General features: G+C 31.4%; 7 protein-coding genes across 7 annotated transcripts; 3 read left to right on the top strand and 4 right to left on the bottom strand. All coding sequences in view use genetic code 12, as the record gives it.

The window, feature by feature from the left end:
* Window positions 1-478: 478 nt before the first annotated feature.
* RJT21DRAFT_130948 (glycoside hydrolase superfamily) lies at window positions 479-2623 on the bottom strand (the record flags this gene model as incomplete). Its single annotated transcript, XM_064883029.1, has 3 exons — window positions 479-986; window positions 1488-2431; window positions 2465-2623. The coding sequence occupies 3 exons, from the start codon at window positions 2621-2623 to the stop codon at window positions 479-481; spliced, it is 1611 nt and encodes a 536-aa protein (XP_064738047.1).
* A 1180-nt stretch (window positions 2624-3803) lies between these two features.
* RJT21DRAFT_135705 (uncharacterized protein) lies at window positions 3804-9008 on the top strand (the record flags this gene model as incomplete). The annotated part of the gene is made up of 3 exons (XM_064883256.1): window positions 3804-7050; window positions 7085-7603; window positions 8520-9008. 3 exons carry the CDS (start codon window positions 3804-3806, stop codon window positions 8579-8581), a joined length of 3828 nt encoding a protein of 1275 aa, XP_064738046.1. The 3' UTR covers window positions 8582-9008.
* On the bottom strand, window positions 8977-11624 carry CDC53 (cullin). The gene has a single exon (XM_064882074.1). The coding sequence runs from the start codon at window positions 11404-11406 to the stop codon at window positions 9070-9072; it is 2337 nt and encodes a 778-aa protein (XP_064738045.1). The 5' UTR covers window positions 11407-11624; the 3' UTR covers window positions 8977-9069.
* A 113-nt stretch (window positions 11625-11737) lies between these two features.
* On the bottom strand, window positions 11738-13229 carry RJT21DRAFT_121359 (uncharacterized protein). The gene has a single exon (XM_064882073.1). The coding sequence runs from the start codon at window positions 13141-13143 to the stop codon at window positions 11848-11850; it is 1296 nt and encodes a 431-aa protein (XP_064738044.1). The 5' UTR covers window positions 13144-13229; the 3' UTR covers window positions 11738-11847.
* A 708-nt stretch (window positions 13230-13937) lies between these two features.
* RJT21DRAFT_121358 (uncharacterized protein) lies at window positions 13938-15310 on the top strand. Its single transcript, XM_064882072.1, has one exon. The coding sequence runs from the start codon at window positions 14003-14005 to the stop codon at window positions 15209-15211; it is 1209 nt and encodes a 402-aa protein (XP_064738043.1). The 5' UTR covers window positions 13938-14002; the 3' UTR covers window positions 15212-15310.
* A 1501-nt stretch (window positions 15311-16811) lies between these two features.
* On the top strand, window positions 16812-17735 carry RJT21DRAFT_114857 (uncharacterized protein; the record flags this gene model as incomplete). The annotated part of the gene is made up of 1 exon (XM_064880294.1): window positions 16812-17735. The coding sequence occupies one exon, from the start codon at window positions 16812-16814 to the stop codon at window positions 17733-17735; it is 924 nt and encodes a 307-aa protein (XP_064738042.1).
* Window positions 17736-17815: 80 nt separating this feature from the next.
* Window positions 17816-21359, bottom strand: TFP1 (H(+)-transporting V1 sector ATPase subunit A). Its single transcript, XM_064884568.1, has 2 exons — window positions 21320-21359; window positions 17816-21097 (listed from the first exon to the last, which is right to left on the bottom strand). The coding sequence occupies exons 1-2, from the start codon at window positions 21320-21322 to the stop codon at window positions 17897-17899; spliced, it is 3204 nt and encodes a 1067-aa protein (XP_064738041.1). The 5' UTR covers window positions 21323-21359; the 3' UTR covers window positions 17816-17896.
* Between the last annotated feature and the right edge of the window lie 42 nt (window positions 21360-21401).

Raw genomic sequence — 21401 nt, 5'->3', positions numbered from 1 at the left:
GGAGATTATATTTTCCATAGTGATTAAGCAGCAACTATGCATAACTTGTCACGTATCCACTTATCTATGTGGATCGACCACACCCCATCAACACCCCCATCGACACCCCATCATACCTTTGAAATAATTACTATAACCGTCAATTATATTTATATATTTTGCGTAGCTACTTATCCTTTAATTATAACTCATGTGTCACAATCAGTTCTCTATCGTGAAATGTGTGAATGTTTCCATGACTGCCACATCAATTGCAATTGTGAGAAAAGTATATTGTGTTTGATGCGGTTGTATATGTATGCTGACATATTTCAGAGTTCCGAATGACCGCTAAAAACCGAGGCTGGCGCTACCACCCGGGACACCAAAATTTACACTCAAAGTATCTCAAAATAGAACGAAAAGCTTATTTTAGTCTATTAAATATTACAATATTCTATAGAATAACTATAAACCTAAATTCAAACAATTCAGTTGTCTAGAGTAAGGCAAAAAGAGCTAAAGGTATAGCAATGGTCCAGACCATGTGTGTAGAGGCTCCAGTACCTTCGTAGGCGAAGTAGGTATTTGGTGCAACAGAAGCACTAGAAACAGTAGTAAACAGATTGATGGTGGTGTCATAAATTCGGGTATTCTCGCTTGATTGGCTGGGAGCATCGGAATTGATACCAGCCTCTTCGTCGATAACTGGAGCATCGGTAGTAGCAGTGGCTGTAACAGTAGTTTTAGCAGTGGATTCAATAATAACATCGGATTTAGCACCACCACCACCACCACGAGAAGTAGGAACAACGATCTCTATTTCACTACTTAATGGCCCATAGGTAGTATAGATGGCACTTGGCTCGCTGACAACGACGTAACCAGTGGTGACGGTGGAGGTAAGGCAATTATCTTCGGAACAACTAGTTATCGTGACAATAGTTGTGTGGATGTCTGTGTAAGTAAATGTTTTCAGTGATGCTCTGTTAACTTTGTTAGCAGGGCTGGAAGAGTGTGTGTGCCCATCAGCAGGGACAGTTCCTGTATTAGTCACAGTTCTATCTTTGGTAGAAAGCTTGGAAGAGAACGAATTTTTAGTATTAGCAGAAGTAAGCAGAGAATCAGCACTGAGGGAAGATTCAGTTTTAACTGAAGTATCACCTGATGTAGACGGTTTCCCGACTTGATTGGAGGTAAATTGAGCTAGGGTAGAAGAAGGAAAAGCTTGGGTGGAAGTAGATTCCAATTCATTAACTCTAGGATAGGAGTGAGTCAAAGTCGATTCTACTTTATTGGAAGACGGTTCTGTTTGACTAGAAGCATAGTCAGGGTCTTTGGATGAAGAGCCCCCTGCAGAATATGAAGGATCAGTAGATGAAATATTTTCTGTAGAAGCATGATCATTGGATGAAGTGTCATGTTCAGTAGATGAATGAAGAGAAGATGAAGGATCATCTTCATTGGAAGCGGGATCAGTAGATGAAGCGTTATCATCCGTGGAAGACGTATCAGTAGATGAAGTATCGTCATCGGTGGAAGAAGTATCATCGTCAGTGGAAGAAGGATCAGTAGATGAAGCATCATCGTCAGTGGAAGAAGTATCATCGTCAGTAGATGAAGTGTCGTCATCGGTGGAAGAAGTATCATCGTCAGTGGAAGAAGGATCAGTAGATGAAGAGTCTTCCGTGGATGAAGAAGGATAACAGTCAACTTCTTCATCCAAAGCAATCTTGGCTTGTTCTACGAAATTTTCGTTATTGCTGTCAATATTAATCCAAGCACCAGAAGCATCCCAGATAGCAAGACCACCAAATGTCGGATCACATTTGAGTGGCTCAATGGCCACTTCAATGGTGTCCATGTCGATATAACCATTGGTAGATGGGTCTGCCGTTACACCAACTAATAACTTCATGTTAGGGTTGTAGGAGTTTAATACGAAGTCAGACCAAGTCTCATAGTTAAAACTACCATCTATGGAACAAGGGTTGTTATTGAATTGTATAAAAGTGAGGTCGAAGTTAACGTTAGCTAAAGCTTCACCGATGTAATCATCAGGGAACATGCACTTGGGGGAAGCAGTTAAGTAGTAGGGTTTGTCGTTATAGCTCAAAATGTTTCGCAAGTTGACAGCAAATACTAAGTAACCAGTGGTAGGACCCAGCTGTATATTTAAATCAAAACCATCAACTACAGCATCACCGAAAGGCCTTTCTGGATAATCGGTTCCTCCTGCGAATCTACTCCACAAGGTAGTCGCGAACAATTGAGCATCGTTAGTGTTGTCAAAACCGTAATCACCGTCGGGTCCTCCCAAAGATAGAAGCACGATCTTGCCTTGGGATTGGCAGGTTTTGATATCTTCACCGATCTGAGCACAGTTCATTAAGCCGTCATCAAAACTCTCGCTACATTGGTTAGTGAAGTCAACATTCAACGGGCTTGGGAACTGGTTCAAGAATGACAATATTATGATGTCTACGTCATTATTAGAACAGTATGTACTTAATCTTTCCTGACCACCAGCAGCGTTTTGGCCCCAGTATAAGGCAACATTGTTGGAGGCAGACACGTCAAAGGCAGTTACTGTCTTGATAATGAGGGCTAGTATGGCAAAACTAATGGATTGAATTGCTAGCATCTCTCTTAATAAATATGTATATATTGATAGGTAATGAGTGTATTAGATTTTTAAATGATAGAAGTACCAGAGAAAGAAGCAATTTACTAACCTTTCGGCCCTAGCTAAATAGACTACTATTTAAATGAAAATTCCATACTCAATAATAAGAGATATTAATGACTAGTCAGGTACATAGAGCTACTTAATTCACCACGCAGATTAATAGTGGAGAAGAATAAGGAAGATGACACCAAATTAGTGGTCTAATAAACTAAATATTCTCTAAATGCGGCTTTATTCTCTGTTGCAAAATAAAAAAATATATTTTTTCTTGGCCTTGTTCGCCTGGAGCGCATTGAATCAGCGAAAATCGGGAACCCGATAGTAACCCGATGCAGATATGATCTGCATCGAAAGAATATATACTTTAATACTTCTATTATTTATTGAAGTTATTTAAAAAGTAGAAACTAAACTGTTTTGTATATTGTGGCTAATGGTCTGTCCAGAATGATTATATTTACAAACATTATATAATACTTCATATAATAACTCTCACTCTGATAATGCTTGTATATGGGCTAAATTATATGTTACTTCAGCATAGTCTTTCTACAGTTCGAAAATTGCTTTGAACATGTCATTTAGGTCCATTATGTAATCCAGCAGCAAGTTCGACAACCGCTAGTATGGGTCAATGCAAGTTATCAACCGTAGTTGCAGATATTAAACTGAGCATAACTATAAGACAACTATTTGAATGATAATGGGCCCACTTGCAAAATTTCTTGATTATGAGAAACATCAAATTCATAGATGAAATTCTAAATGCTGCCATTAAAAGTGGCTGGTGTCGAACTCCTGTATAGAAGTGGCTGAAGAAGATAGTAACGTTTTTGGTTCTAGTTCACAAACTGCAATAGGCAAAGCTAATGAAGTTAAAACAGAAGTTGTTGGGATAGTTGATTTAGACTGAACCTCGTACAATTATATGTAGGGGATTTGGAGCTTAAGTATGCTGATGGCATAATAGCAGGAAGTACAATATGCTTAATAACCTATATAATCACTTCTATATCTCTCTGCAGGACCAGTTCCATGCAGCACTAAAAAGTATCACGAAATGAAAAATGAGGTAAGAGTTATGTAGGACTAAAGAAGCCATCAAACGGTTCATGAAGAAAACCGGAATTATTCTATGGAGAGGAGAAATAATAACAATTCCAATCGTATAAGTTCCCTATCCACCATCCAGCATATTATTGAAATAACCAATGATTTGAATAATTTGTTACCAATTGGTACATTAAATTTTTTCAACTTACCCCTTGATATATCTGACTTAGGTGGCTTGGATGTCAATTCCAATGCTTCAACATTAATTGATTCTGGCTCTGAATCTGAATCTGAATCTGAATCTGAATCTGAATCTGAATCTGAATTTATATTTAAATGGAAATGGTTAGATATTAATTTCTTTATTCAGATATGTAAATCCCAAGTCCATCCCATATTTTTTGATTTACAATTCCTTATTAATTTCAGATATATAATGGCAACTTTCTGTAACTATAATATTTATGATGATAATTCCAATCTGAAGATTACATTTTCCAAAGTGCGAATTTATGGTGTTCCAAATGATATACCAGGGTCAAGATTTATAACTGATTGGAGAGCGACTCGTCCTAAACATTTTGCCATTGAAAAGAATTTGAAATTTTCATGGCCTCGCTTATTGCAATATCTTGATTTTTCTCTTGCTAATTGGGGTATACCGTCTCAATTACTGTTTCACCAATTTTTCAATAATGCGCAATCACTATTGTTGATCGATGTGCAGGATACCCTGAAGGTTGAAGAGAAGGAATCACTGTCTGACTTGAATTTCCACATTCAAAGATGGTCATTCAATAATCATTATTATAAAGAGATTGGGCAACATTCAGGCAAAGATAGCCTTGGATCTAAAGTGCAAAAGATTTACAATCAAATTGATTCTCCTGATTTATCTTATTATGACAATAAGATTGTTAATTCTGGATCTAAGTCTTGGTCAATACCCTCAACTAAGGACGTATTAATTACTTTGGTCAATAATGCTAAAAAGGGAATCACTACAATTGATGGTGTCAAGTCAGATCTATATCCTTTCCAAATTCGTTCTATTGCCAAGATGTATGAAAAGGAATCCTTATCAAGAAAATCACTTATTCCTTCTTTTGTAAAGATACCGTCAATAATAGATAATGAATCTTTCTATTACTTTGATTTTCAAACTTATTTATTATATTCCAAGCCTGAAGTATATACTCTTCCTCGAGGTGGTATACTAGCGGAAAATATGGGTCTAGGAAAAACTCTTATTTGTTTAAGTCTAATATGTCTTTCTAAGTTTGAAGTATCAAAAATTCCTGATGATTTATTATTGCATGATGATAAAGAAGAACTAGAAATTGAAGAATTAATAAAAGGAGAGGATGGAGATCTTATCCCTTCCAAACCCAAATATATTCAAGGTATGAGATCTTTAGTCGATATTTGTAAAGAAATTATAAATCAAAACTCTCTATCTTGGAAGTTTTACGCCAAAGATTTATCTAATTCAGTCATAGATGTCTTGTCAAATGATCCAGGTTATTTTAGAATAAAACTTATAGATAGAGAATACGAATCACAATTTTCTTTACGAACAAGAAATCCATCACTAAGAAGGAAGTTACTTGAAGAAGATCAAGAAAAGGAAGGAAATATTTATAGAACACTTTACCTTTGCAATACTACTCTTATTATTGTTCCAGATAATTTATTTCAACAATGGATTTCAGAATTTAGGAAGCATATTCAAGGAGATTTCTTAAGAAGGCTATTCATTTCCAGTCAAGTCAGTAAATCGAATGATACTGAATACGTAACATATACTAAAGAGTTACCAATGGATCCAAAAGAACTCGTAAAGTTTGATTTAATTCTTCTAACACATTCATACTTTGCACGGAAAGTAGGCGATTTATCGGTTGATGAAAATCCCTTAAATCATATATACTGGAAGCGACTCATAATTGATGAAGGACATATCATGAATTCAAAATCTTCTAAAACAAGTGAACTTTGTAAGACTTTGCATTCTGAAAGAAGGTGGGCAGTGACAGGAACTCCAACTACTGGATTAACTAGACTACATATGGATGAAGAAGAAACAGAAAATAAGGATCTTCATAGTCCTAAGAAGAAAAACAAATATGTTATTAAGAATGAATTTAATGAAAAAGCTGATCTTGTAAAACTTGGAACCATTATAGGTAATTTTCTTAAGATTGAACCATTCCACACTCAACCCAAAACTTGGATGACAAATGTTATTAGACCATTAACTTTAAATATTTATGGTGCTGAAGAAAATTTAAAGAATTTATTAAATACCATTGTCATAAGGCATAACTTGAATGACGTTGAGCAGGATTTAAAATTACCTCAATTACACCATGAAGCTATTTTCCTTGAACCATCATTTCATAATAAAATTTCAGTAAATTTATTTACAGCTGTATTGGCAGTTAATGCAGTTTCTTCTGAAAGAACCGATATCGATTATATGTTTCACCCTAGTAATCGTCAACAATTAAGAAGATTAGTTACCAATTTACAAAGGGCAACTTTCCATTGGACTGGGTTTAAACAAGAAGATATTGAAACATTAATTCATATCTGTAATGTATCATTAAAGAAACGTAAGCCAGACGGTCTGTCTGTATATTCTGATTATGATTATCAATTGTTACAGCAATCATTGGAAGCTGCAAAAATTGCTCTTGAAAATACCAGATGGAGAACAGCAGCTTTATTGCATGAGATGCATTATTACGTTAAGGGTCTTCCAGACTTATTCACTAATTATTTTGGTACTGGAGTTCTTGAACGAGTGGATAATGTAGGCAATAGAGATGATATTGGAGTATTTGGAGCACCACATATCAATACAATTCAAGAATTTTTTTATAAAAATAGATTTCTCGATATGAATGATGAAGAAAAATTAAAGGAAAAGCTTTCCTTACAATCAGGGCCATTTTGGGATGTGTATTGGAAGGATAATGTTCGTAGAAATGCAGCAAGGTTTAATAAACAAGATGCTAATCAAAATCTTGAAGCCAATATTAAAGGTGGAGCTATTGCCAAAGCAATTAATACTCCTGATTTAGTTAAAGATTTCACTCCAGAACATGAACTTCGAAATGAAGGATTGAAAAATAGTAATGGATTGAATCCTTCATTAAAGGAGAAACTTCAAAACAATTATGGCCAAGGTCTACAATCTACTAATAGTATACATTCCAATAATCAGGAGAAAACCTACCAATCAATTCGAAAGTCTGAAATTTTAGGTACAGCATCTGCCAAATTGTCATATTTGGGAGCTAGATTACTTGAACATCAGCAAGAAGGTATTAAATCTCTTGTTTTTTTTTGAATTCGAAGATAGTGCCTATTATTTGACTGAAATGATGGATGTTTTGGGTATTAATTATATTATGTATGCTACCTTTATAAATTCAATTGAAAGAGGGAAAAATTTATCATTGTTTAGTGGTCATGATTGTGCTGAAGAAGGTGGTATAACACTTGTTATTGATTTAAAGTTGGCCTCACATGGATTGACAATTATTTCTGCCACCAGAGTTTATTTTATTAATCCTGTTTGGCAAAGATCAGTTGAAGCTCAAGCCATTAAAAGAGCTCATAGAATTGGACAAAATAATGAAGTATTTGTTGAGACTCTTGTACTACGAGGTACTTTAGAAGAAGAGATTTATAAGAGGAGATTACATAACTATACAGATTCAGAACAAAGTAAAAGATTTGTTATTGATGATCATGGTATGCAACAATATATATTAAAGCATAATTTTCTTCCATATCATTCTAATGAACTGGAATATACACCATTCACAGCCCCTTCTTTATATGAAGAACCTATGAAGAATGCTCAAGTTTTAAGTGATGATAATTATGAATTACCTGAACATCAATCACGTTCAATAGTTAATTCAATTCTTAAACTGTGGAAAATATTCACATTTTCTCAACAAAATTACGAGAAATTTATGAAATTGAAAACTCTGAATTCAAAAGGAGTTAATTCTCAAATAAAGGGAGAAAAGAGAAAGTCTGGAGATTCTAATGTTAAAAAGAGAGTTAGATTTTAGTTTGTTAATTTATAGAATAATAGATTAATTACTGTACATAATTTAAATATCCAACTCTCTAACTATTATAGTTTTATCTAATGAGCATGACAAATATAATGATCTGGTAGAATGATAATCTATATCAGTTATAGAACCCTTATGACCAGAGTATCTACCAATTATTTTTCTTGTAGTTAATTGCCAAACTAGTACATCTTCAGTTGAAGAAGAAAGAATTTTCATACTATCATTACTAAAGCAAGCTCTACTAATAATATTATCTTCTAATATCAGTGCACCAGTAAAAGAATGAGGACTTATTCTCGATGTACCCTTAGGTATCTGAGGTTTAGCATTACAAGTAATTAAGTTCCCATTCATACTTCTAGCTAATAAGATTGAATCATCATTATTTACTGAAAGTGATGTAATTGAATCTCCCTTAGTGGGACAAGTCCAAAGAACTTTATCAAGCTGTCGTATATCATAACACAGTATTGATGGATCTATTCCTGAAATAAATAAATGACTACCATTATTATTAAATGTTCCTGTTAATAATGGATATTGAGTATTAATTTTATTAATTGCATCTCTTTCTCTTATATCCCATAAACAAGCAGATGAATCATCTGATACACTAAGGATTATTTCTTCCGGAGATATATCTACTTCATTAACAACCATATCATGACTAGTGAATTTTCTTATTCTTTGTCCTGTAGTAGTATTCCAAATTCCAACAGTTGTATCAGCACTTGCACTAATTATAATTGAATCATCATAAGACCATTTGACTGAAGTCACGGCTGATTTATGACCAGTTAATATTCCATAATTAGATGATGAATATTCATCTTGATCTTGACCAGAAGGAATCTTCCACAATAGTATGGACTTATCAGCTCCTCCAGATGCTATACTAAATCCATTATGACTAAATTTCGCAGTTATTACTGGCCCATCATGACCTTCCAATGATATGGCTATTGCCTGGTCATTGGATGTATCTACTGATTGAGTAAGTTTATCACTTGGTTGATCGATCTTCTGTCGTTTAACCAAAGACATTATCAAATCATTTAGTACTGATCTCTTTAGACTGGTGGTGTACAGTTAGTGCTTATTACCTTTTACAATAGATGGGCTCGCGATACTTACAACCGAAAACAGTAATTTCTTCCGCTTCTATTAAAAGCTATACACTACTACACTAAGTTATATATATATATATATAATTATATAATTATATTATTATGTAATCATATTATTATTCTAAGAAATATATTGATAAGTATTATTTTCTAGACGTTTCATATAATCTTTATCAATTAAATAATCAATAGCTTTCTTAACATCAATTACTCTTGCTTGAAATCTACTAACTGTTTGAGGAAGAACTTCATTAACTAAATCATTATGTTTAATGGTCTTTCTAGATTTCATAATTCTAACAATACAAGCAGAAAGGAAATTCTTACGAGTTTCATCAACTTCTTTATTAATTTCATCTTCTTCTTCCTTAGTTTCTATAGATTTAATAGCACCAACAAAATTAACTCGTAATTTTTTAGATTTATAATCTTCAACAATTTTAAAACTTGTATCTTCTTTACCCATTGCTGATTCACCTTCTGGAGTTTGAATTAATAATTTATAAGTAACAAATGGTTGTAAATGCATTTCAAATACATTTTTAGATCCTCCAACAATTTCATGTAATTCTTCAAATGTATAACTACTCTTTTCATTAAATGCCATTAAAATCATAAGTTGAGGATTACTAACAATAAATGTAAATTTTTGAGATTTTTTAGATAAATTTGCCTTTAATTCTGCTCTACCATGATGCCAAAGCCATTTAAGTTGTCTTCCATTATATTTATTATCATGATATTCTAATACTTTATTAAATTGTTCTTCAAGTTGAGGAGCAACTTTTAAATTATATTCTTCTTTATAATCAAATGGCCACATATTTTGAGCTAAAATTAATGGATTAAAATCTTTAACTGGACCAAAATCTCTAATATTCAGTTTTAAATCTGCTGAAGTTTTCATATCAGCAAACATTCTAGTCATTTTAGAGGTATATTCACTTGAATTTTCAACTTGTAATCTTTGAAGTAATGATTCTTCTAATTCTTCTGATTTAGAAGTATCAGTAATTAATCTTTTTGCTAATTGACGACGATAATAATTTTCAAATTGATCTTTATCATTTAAAAATTTAAATACAATCATTAAATTATCAGCAGTCATATCCATTGTATCAACATCTTTACCACCTTTCTTTAAAAATGTATCAGCATATTTAGCTAAAAGTTCAGGAGTTCTACATTTTGATCTTTCAGTTGGTGAAGCAATAATATTCTTATTAACAAAATGACGACTTGCATTATCTAATGCTTTAATAAATTTTGGATCATTAGCAAATGCTTTAAAAACAACTCCTTGATATTTATCATGATGAGCAATTAAAGTATGAATATAAGTTTTAGTATCAACATTAGTTACACCTCTCTTTGGTTTAGATTTAACTTTTGATTGATCTTCAACTAATTTTTCACTTTCACTTTTAAGTTCTTTAAATTTCTCATCAGCTTGTTGTATAATATAATTCTCTAAACTTAGAGCTAAAGGATCTAAACATTTTGGAACTCTTGATAATAATTTATACATTCGAAGAATATGATCAAGTTCATTTTGTTTTATAAGACTAATAAAATAATCATGCATTTCTTGAGCATGATCTTCAATTAATGATTTATTTAAAGTTTCTAATAAATGCTTCTTTGTATGTTCTTCTAAAAAATTATTTGATCTTAAAACTTCTTCATTTAATCTAGTTTCACACTTTTGCATATAATCAACTACATTATTTTTAGCTAAGAAATCACTACTTTCCTTTTGATAATATTCAGTAGTTTCTGTTAAAAATTTCTTTTCAAATGAATTAATGTATACAACTAAATTTGGCTTTTTTAAATCTTGAACATCAATTCCTAAAAATACTAAAGATTTAACTGCGGTTGAAATTAAATAAGTATCAACAATTTCATTATCTCTTTGTTTTTTAATTAATTCTAATACTTGACCTATTAATTGTTTTTCATTAGGTTTAAATACTTCTTCTCTCCATTTCATTAAACATAATGTATTAACATCATATACATCTCTTCTACCATCTTGTCTTTCCTTTTGAACCCAATGCCTATTCATATATTCAAATACATTACTTAAATACCGAGCTCCAATTGTATATCTTGTCCACTTTTTAACATAAAATTCTAAAAGATTATCATGCTTTTCTGATAAAACATCTTTAAGAACTTTAGTTAAATATTTATCTAATTTATTATATAATTCTGCTCCTGGTAAAACATATGAATTATTTGAATCTGATGATCTATTACCACCTATTATACTTGGAATTAAACTTACAGAACGTGATTTATTAATACAATAATTATAAATGGCTGTATAACAACTCATATACATCACTGCAGTAACTCCTTCTTGTTCATCATTTGTACCTAAAATAAAATCTAATCCAGGTTGAACAAAGTTCCATGTCTTTTTAAAGTCTGCGCTTGGAGGCAATGCAGCCATTATTAATTGAATCTAGTTTATACTAATAATAATAATAAGTTTAATACTTACTATAGTTATATCACCAATTGATATTCTAATTCCAGTATATACTATTTACTTATAATCCTAATAATATATACAAGAATCAAAACTTTGTATGAATTCTAGCCGACTAATAGATTGTTCTCCACCAAAAGTTTGGTTGGTTAGTGTTGCGAGTTTTTATCTGTGTGAGTGGGAAATTTCGGTGCGCCTTTGATCGCTCACGGTTGCAGCAACTGGGATAAATGGGGAAGGTTTTAGTAGGATAAATTAATATAGGGAAATAAATAATGTTAACTAACTAATGAATAATATAAATAATATAAATAATATAAATAATATAAATAATATAAATAATATAAATATATAGAACGTATATAATAATTGTTTGATTTTATTTTATTTTGTTTTGTTTTGTTAATCATTGTTTGGATTGGCAGAAAGACTCACTCTATCAACTACTCGAATTATACTAACTGTAAATGTAATTACCCAAAGGCATAATACTGTAAATAATAAAGCTGCCAAAGCTCGTTGTCTTCCACAAATTGAACTAACAACAGGGAAAACAAGTCCAATTTTAGCAAGATCTGGATTATCATCTTCAATACATACATATTCCTTATCATATAATGTATTAAATGTTAAAGAAAGATTGGCTGATGAAAATATTATAAATAATAAATCTAACATAATTAATCTCATTTTACCTAATGGATCTCTTAATCCTAATGGTCTACCATTATATTCATCATAAGCAATATATACAACATATACTATGGCACAAGTATCAACAACAATTGACATAATAGTACTTGGTTGTTCTTCAACACTTTCTCCATTATATTGTCTTTTAGAATAAACAAATATTGAACAAGCAATTGCTAATGAAATTAATGATATTATAATTATAAATATTCTTAAAATTAATGGTACAAGAGGATTTTGAACAAATATCCGTTTAATAGTAGGAAATAAATCTTTTCTCTTTTCATTAGACATCCAATATCCTGCTCTAGATCTTACTTTAGGATTTTCAGGATCATAAGGTAAATGATCTTCATCATTATGATGACGTTTATGACGTCTAAATTTAAAAAATCTGAAAAATGATGTGGAATTTTCTAAATCATTTGAATAAGTTTCTTCACTTGATACCGGACCAAGTAAGGCTGATTTTAATCTATCATCACCACCCCAATGAGTATTTAAATCCCATTCCTTTTCTGATACAAATTTATCTAATTTTATTTGTCCTGTTGTATAACTAGCTGGATTAGCAATTGATGATATAAATGTACTCCAATTATTATCTAATGATTTGACATAAGGATCATTGGCAAAACTTAAATATTGATCATCATCGGTTGCTTTAGAATGAATTGATTTAATTGAAGGATTTATATCTGATTGATTATTATTTACATTTGTATTATTTAATTGTTCTCTATAATGAACTTTAGATAATGTATCTAGAACATAAGGTGGTATAGTATTTGCTGAATGATTATATGTTCTAATATTCGAAGTTTCAAATGGATTTGTCGGTACTGTTATTCGAGTGTCTATACTATTAAAATTATTGTTACTGTTTAAAGTTGTTGCACCCGTGCCATAGCGGTTCTTTTCTATAGAGTCATCTTGCTTTGGCCGGTCGTTTAAATTCAAATCCTTTTGACTCTGTTTCGAATTGTTCCGGCTTGGTTCAGCCATTATAACATCCCTTATCTCTCAAGAACTCTTGTAGCTATAGCCTATTATATAATTATATGAATTTCATATTGACCTACCTCTTATAGGGGAAGGTTTGAGAATTACGATGACCTGCACATAATAGGCTCCATTGAGCGCAATAATGCGGGACGGAACTTGACGTTATTCTGTGGTGTTTCCTATTTGGGACAAGGATAAAAATTAACTATACGATCTATACGATGTATACGTTCTATACGCTTATGTTCAGTGATTCATAATATTTTATTTTTCATAATGAATATTGAATATTTAATATAAACTAGTTTAATGAATTTAATGAAAGAGTTCATGTTACTGAATTAATATGAAATCATATTTTGTGTTTTATGGTAGCGCACCTTTACATTAGACTATGGCAATACTACAGTATTAGTATAATAACAAATGACTAAAGATTGTATTAAGTTAGTTGTGTCAACTGGTTCCGATTTCTTTTGACTAAGACTAACATATTTATAATAATATGGAGTTAATACATTTATAATAGTATAGAATTAATATATGTATACCTACAGTTTTCGTATAAGTATCTGGTCATTTCTCACACAATTCTTGTAATAACAGGTGGACATGGTATTTATGTATATCTTGTCATAACTAGCCGTATCTATCGTTGTATAGGCTGAAATTTCTGTACGTCAACCGTTTTCGTAAACTCCGAATAAGCCTATTCTCCACCAAAATGTGGAAATTTCAAAAGATCGAAAGATTGCGACAGTGCGATATTAGCAGAGGAGTTATTTTGATTGCTCTATTACGGAGTTACATAACTCTAAGAATTACTCCAAATATTTAGTTAGCTAGTCATAACATACAAATGCTGAGATTTATAGGAATTCATAGGACTGTTGTCCAATCCCTGACACTAAAGTCTCAAATTAAATATAAAGGATTCGCCCCCACATTATCATGCGATTGCTATCTTTTATCTAGGCGATATCAATCTACAGTTGGTGGCAATAAGAATAATAATAAGAATAACATTAATGATATTGAAGACTCGACCAATGAATTCAAATTTAAGAATCCAATTGATCATAATGCCATATGGGTAGTTTCAATTCCTATAACTACATCTCGTTCTTATATTTATTGCCATCATAAACCCAGTAGTTTAGATAAGTCTCAATTAAAGAAGTTCCCATTAATAACTAAAATAGAATCTAGATTAATTGGGGTTGCTACTAAAGGTTGGAATAAGATAAGTACTTCTAAAATATCTGTTAATCAACGTATAACAAAATTAATTAAACAATTATTACATACTATTCCTTATGAAGAGAACTGTTTAAAATCATTCCCTTCTCAACAAGCCATGATTCGAGAAATTAATGAAGAATCTTTAGATATAGTTCATAAAAAGTTGAGATCAGGTCCATCGCCTAATAATTCAATAGTTCAAACTGAAATTGATGATTTGAAGATCCCGTTGGATCAATTAAAGCCAATTCCATTATATCATCCATCATTTCAAAATCCTACCACTATATTGAATCAGTTGTATAGATTTAGAGATAAAGAACAATCTAAACATTTGAAATATGCCGTCCTTTGTGCAATTGGAATCCCAGTGACATTACCATTTGCATTGATTCCTATTATTCCTAATGTTCCAGGGTTTTACTTAGCTTACAGACTTTATTGCCATATTAAAGCATTAGTTGGGGTTAAACATTTAGATTATTTATTGGAAATTGATGAATCATCTTCTTTAAATAATAATATTAAAGATGAAGAAGAAATTGGATCTCAATCAGAGACTTTAACTGATTTGAAAGATGTAATAGATACCAAACATCTTACTTTCCAAGCCATACCTCAAATAGATGTATGTTATCGTGGAGAAGTAATAATGAATCCAGACTCAATACAAGAAGAAGAAAAAGTAATTATTGATGAAGTAACAATTGAGAAATTATGTGATAATATGAATTTAAATCATTTAAAGGAAGATTTATTAAAATCATTAAGTCAAGAATCAGCCAGGCTTAAAAAAGATATTAAAGTCAATGATACTGTGGAATAAATGAGCATGTAAATAGATAGAGAAATTAATCCTTACCTAAAGATTAAAATAACAAATTAGTACATTTATATATGTATATATGATAATATTATGGGATATTCAAAAACTATACCCTGATTAAACTACTTATATGGGGTAAATTGTCATGGTTAAACCCTAACTATATACACGTGACTTGTAGCAGTCACGCCCCCATAGTTAACAATTCTTGTCTCCTGTATATTATTAATCACTCAATATTTTTCGTCACTCTTTTTGCTGTCTTAGTTCGGTGAGTGAGATCCTAGTAGCAGTCGTCGGTTAAGAATATTTATTTCTTAACTATATTTCATTTCTTTTCTTTATACCTTTTTCTTCTTTTTCACTAATTAGACACTAATTATCATTCAAAATGAGAAATAAGTGGAGAAAGAAGAGAGTTAGAAGACTTAAGAGAAAGAGACGGAAGGTAAGAGCTAGATCCAAGTAATCGGACAGCTTGATTTGATTGAAAAATATTGGTAGAAATTATCTTACCAAAATTGTTAACAGATTTTACAATGAATTAAAGATTCATCGAATGTTTTGATATATGACTTGAATGAATTGAAGAAATGTTGCTATGATAAATACAATTGTTTTTTGTATATGTTTTATGAATTGAATTTGATTGAATCGTGGTGATGTGTTTTATGTTTAAAGTTGATGCTATCTTTTTTATATAAATATATGAGGATATTCCTTAATGTGATCTTTGTTATTTGGTGATGATATTTTTATTGAAATTTTCATTATTTCAATGGTTTTTATTCTAGTTCTTATATAAACCTACTTATCTTTTTCGTTATATTTTATAGCGTAATTGATTGTAATGTCCCTATATATGTTCATAAAAAATGTATGCCATTTATGGTTTTATAATTTTACCTGTAGTATAGTTGAAACTGCTTAAATCTAGTAATACAGCATATGGAAAGTTATTACATAGCACAACACACTTCTGCAGTAAATCCTCTTTGAACAACTCCAATAAAATTTTCATGAGAATTGCCCACCAATTATTGGTAATAAAAAAGTTCGCAAATGCAAAAATTTGGCTGCAACACAAATGCGTTTACCATTTTAATTAAAACTATTTACACTATAAATAATCAGTGGAACACGAGGGAATTTAGAGCTTTCAAACCAGCGATGGAAAGTTCACAAGCGGTCTCAAATACTGTGTCAAGCAACAATATTGATCCTCAGAATCAGAATCAACTGGCGCCAATACCTATTGTATCGCATAACTTTAATACCCACTCCCAACCACTAGATCCTGCCCAAATTGGAGAAGATACAATTAGATTAGGCAATGAAGATCATTTGAAAGTTAATTCAATAGAAATTCCTGTAGTTCCAGAAAAGGTGGGGGTTAAAAAGAAAGTCAACCAACTCAGCTCCGTTATCTTCAGTTCCATTAGCAAAAATCCCTAAAATACGACCATCATCAGACTCAGGGCCATCTTTTCATTTTTACTCTCCTAGAACAGATAAATTCAGACGTTATAACACATATTGTTTTGCAAATCATTCATCAAGGGAATTTCATACCTCTAGAATTCCAAATTCAACTGGCAATATGAGAACTAATGTTGATTTTATAGACTTTGGACTAGCTTCTGTTACTTTACCTATACGGCCTAGTTATCAAACAGCTTCATCATATGATGCTTTAGAAACTTTAAATACTTGCTCGGATGGAAGTATGTTTCCTTTTAGAGATATTACTTCAATTGTTCAATCGCCCCATGAACCACCTATAAATGTTTTACCACAAAATATTGCCAATAATATAAGAAACAATGTCATTAAAGAAAACAATAGTAGATTGTTTCCCAATAGTGATTATTTTCAGGATTACTTAGAGGATAGATTAGTTAGATGGAAACCTACTGATTCTCAACATAATAATGAATCTACCATTTTGGGTAAACATCCATTTCAACTTCTTGATTATGGGAGGAAATCAAGAAAGGTAGGTCCATTTAAATTCTTATCGACTATAAGTTCATGGTTTGTTTCAGAAAATGTTATAGAGAGTCCTGAATTAAATGTAGGATCATCTTCAGAATTAATGAATTCAATTCAACCTTCAGTTACAAATTTATCGATAAAGAAAAGAAATGATAGAGGAAGAAATTATGATAATATAATTGGCAAACTAACTTTAAGGCCAAACAGTTCTATTTCAATAATGCCAGGATCTGTTCAAGCTCTGCAACAAAGTAATGGGGTTACAAATCATATTAATAATGTACCTAATTTAAGTCAACATCCAAGTTATACTCCAAGAGCTATACCAGTTAAAGACTACGATCTTAATTTTACAAAAAGAAGAGATTCATTAAATAATTCAGATGATAATTTATCAGTTCTTGATACATTAGATAATGATATTAGGCATCTTGTTGATGGTAATGATAATTTTGTTGTAAATTGTTTGGATGGTATACGGAATATATTCTTATCAGCCGTAGCATTCTGTTGTGGACCAATTGAATAAACTGAGTAAATATTTTTAAAATGACTAATGTGTATATATTGTAAAGACGTATTTAAAATTTTAATAACAAAGGTGATAAAATTGTAACTGTAACTAAAATGAAATAATTAATAGAAAAATGTGACAGAATTAAATATAAAAGATTTATCTTAAAATAAGGTCTATTCTGAAGCTTCAGCGAATCTTTCAGAAATAGAAGTCAATAATGTATTGAATTCAGCCTTTCCTTCACTTTCACCTTTAGAAGGTTCAAAGAATTTGGCAGATGAGACTTTATGCTTAATATCAGAAGTTGCTTCAGATAATTTAGACCATTGAGCACCATTGGCAACAGCCTTTTGAGCTTCATCATAATATGAAATAAAAGCTCTCATCATATCAAAAGTTTTCCAAATTGGACAGAAAGCATCATAAGTAGAGTAACCATTTTGTTGTAAGAAATCTTCTTTAATTAAATTAGCCACATCTAAAGTAATCTTATCAGAATCAGATAAAGCTGATTTACCAACTAATTGAACAACTTGTTCTAATTCTTCGGCATTTGAAATGATTTCTCTCATTTTATCTCTTAATGCTGGGAATTCAGGATAATTTGAATCATAATACTTATTTAATACATTAGTATATTTAGAATATGAAACAGCAGTATTAATGGATGGGAAATGTTTTCTTTGAGCTAATTTTTTATCTAAACCCCAGAAAACTTGAGTAATACCTAATGTAGAAGTTGTAACTGGATCGGAGAAATCACCACCAGCTGGAGAAACAGCAGCAACAATAGAAACTGATCCAATTCTATCAGGAGAACCAAGAGCAATGGATTTACCAGCACGTTCATAAAAGGAAGCTAATTTAGCACCCAAATATGCAGGGAAACCTTGATCGGCAGGCATTTCACCTAATCTACCAGAGATTTCTCTTAAAGCTTCAGCCCAACGAGAAGATGAATCAGCAATCATAGAAACATTCTTACCTTGATCTCTGAAATATTCAGCTAAAGTAATACCAGTATAAATAGAAGCTTCTCTAGCAGCGACTGGCATATTAGAAGTATTAGCAACTAAAGTAGTACGCTTCATAATTGGTTCTTTTCTACCAGAAATTTCAGTAAAAAGGTTAGGGAATTCTTCCAATACTTCAGCCATTTCATTACCTCTTTCACCACAATTGTGTACAAGAGCAGAATTAGCTAATAAGAATTGATGATCAGATTCTTCAGAAAGAGTAATACCATAGAAATCATCAACTTCTTTTTCTTGAAGGTAGAAAGAGAATTGTTGAGGTTCACGACTAACAGCAACTGGTTCAATAGATCTTTTACGAGAATCAGCACATTTAGAAAGAACTGAATCTAAAGCTGAAGAAGCCTTCATATGAATTCCATATGATTCTTGATGACTAATACCACCAGCAACAATGGCTGCATCAGTAGAAACAGAAGTAGTAATACCTAAAGAACGAGCAACAGCTACAAGACCATCTCTTACAGTAGGATAAATAGTTTTAATGGTTGCACCAACACAAGTTTTAGATTGTTCATCTCTCTTAATATGACCATCTGAATCAACTAAACCAGCAATGAAATATTCACGATTTTCTATAGCTTCACTACGATAGAAAGTTGGAATTGATTTTGAAAGTTTTTTACCATCAGATTCAAAAATTTCATTAATTAAACTCCATAATAAATTAGCTTTAGTATTTTGAGAACGATGAATACCTTTACCACTAGTTTCAGATTTATTTAAAGTAATAGTAACATCACGAGATGATCTATGTTGAATTTCTTTAATTTCTAAATCAGCAACTTCAGCACAATCTCTAATACGAGATTTAATTTCTTCATCTCTAGAATCAATTGAGAAAGCTAATCTATCATTAAGACCACTTCCAACCCATGAACCTAATAAATAAGAAACTTCTGGAGCAATTGAACCATCATAACCATGTTTTTCAATTAATGAACCTAAAACATTATTTTCAACTAAAATTGGAGAAGAATATTGTTTAGTAGCACGACGAACATTATAACCCATTTTTGCTACATCACGAGCTTCAATTGTCCAATTAATATTCTTATTAGAAAGTGAATCTTTAAATTCATTAGCTTGTCTAATAGCAATTTCTGGACCTTGAGTTTTATGAGAGAAAGATTTAGTAATAAGTTCAACCATTTTATATTGACGACCATTTGATTCTTTTTGATCATTCAATGCAAAATAAGTTACAGAAGTTTGTTGTTCACCTCTAACAACATGATTTATAACATCAATCTTTTGATTGGTAACAACGACCAATTTATGAGTGGCATTACAAGTGTATGAAGTTGAACCTTCAGTTAATTCAACTTTATGTTGAGCCTTTTCAGTAACATCATACATAAGTTCTCTACCTCTTGGTAAAGCAACAACTTCTCTTGGAAGACCATCTTTACCCAAAACTTTATCACCAATATTAACATCTTCAATGTTTCTATCTTTACCATTAGACATTAAAACTTTGGTACCTTTAGCAAAACATCCAACATAGATAATAACATCAGAATTAGAATATTTAGATAAAGATTGAGAAATAACTGTTTTACCACAACCAAAAGCACCTGGAATACAAGTAGTACCACCTTGAACACAAGGGAATAAAGCATCTAAAACTCTTTGACCAGTTAATAATGGATAATCAGCAGAAAGTTTTTCAGCAACTGGTCTTGGAACTCTAACAGGCCAAGTATGCATCATTGAATAAGAATGTTTTTTACCATCAAATTCAACTTCTAAAACAGTATCATCAACAGTATAAGAACCAGACTCAGCAATAGAAGTAATAGTACCTCTAGCTCTTGGAGGCAATAAGATTTTATGATCATTTAATAAAGAATTTTCATAAATAGATCCAAAGATATCACCACCAGTAATATGGTCACCAACTTTTAAACTTCCTGGAGTAAAATCATATTGAACAGTTCTTGATAAAGCAGGAGCATCAACACCTCTTGGAATATAAATAGATTGAGATAAATCTTTAATTGCTTTTAAAGGTCTTTGAATCCCATCATAAATAGTTTCCATTAAACCAGGACCTAATTCAACTGATAATGGTTTACCAGTTCTTAAAACTGGATCACCAACAGTTACACCAGCAGTTTCTTCATAAACTTGAATAGTTGCTTTATCAGCATTAATACGAATAACTTCACCAACTAAATTATCATGACCAACTTTAACTAATTCATACATAGCACAACCAATCATATTTTCAGCAATAACGACTGGACCAGAAACAGAATAAATTTGTCCATAAAGGGATTCATCAGCATCTAAGGAAAGACGCTTAATTTCCTTACGAGCATTTTCTAAAGCACCAGCCTAAAAGGTAATGTTAGTTAGTTATAATGTTCATTTATAAATTATTCATTGAATATTTATAAAATATATTTTCATATATTTTCATATATTTTATTTAAGGTTCACTATGAAAAATTATGTCAAAATATGTCCGACAATCCTTAACTACCAATTCACTTAAGAAATTCCATATTAGACAAGTCAATTCCATAGTAAACTTTAACAATTAGTTTGTAAACATACCATTTTCAAATTATATCTATGGTTTAATGGGTTATAGTACTTAATGAAACGAACGAGGACGTCTTATCATCTCAGTCAATTT

Source organism: Scheffersomyces amazonensis (assembly GCF_036850825.1).
Source record: "Scheffersomyces amazonensis strain UFMG-HMD-26.3 chromosome Unknown RJT21scaffold_4, whole genome shotgun sequence".
NCBI lineage: Eukaryota > Fungi > Ascomycota > Pichiomycetes > Serinales > Debaryomycetaceae > Scheffersomyces > Scheffersomyces amazonensis.
This window is presented reverse-complemented; position numbering and strand designations above follow the sequence as displayed.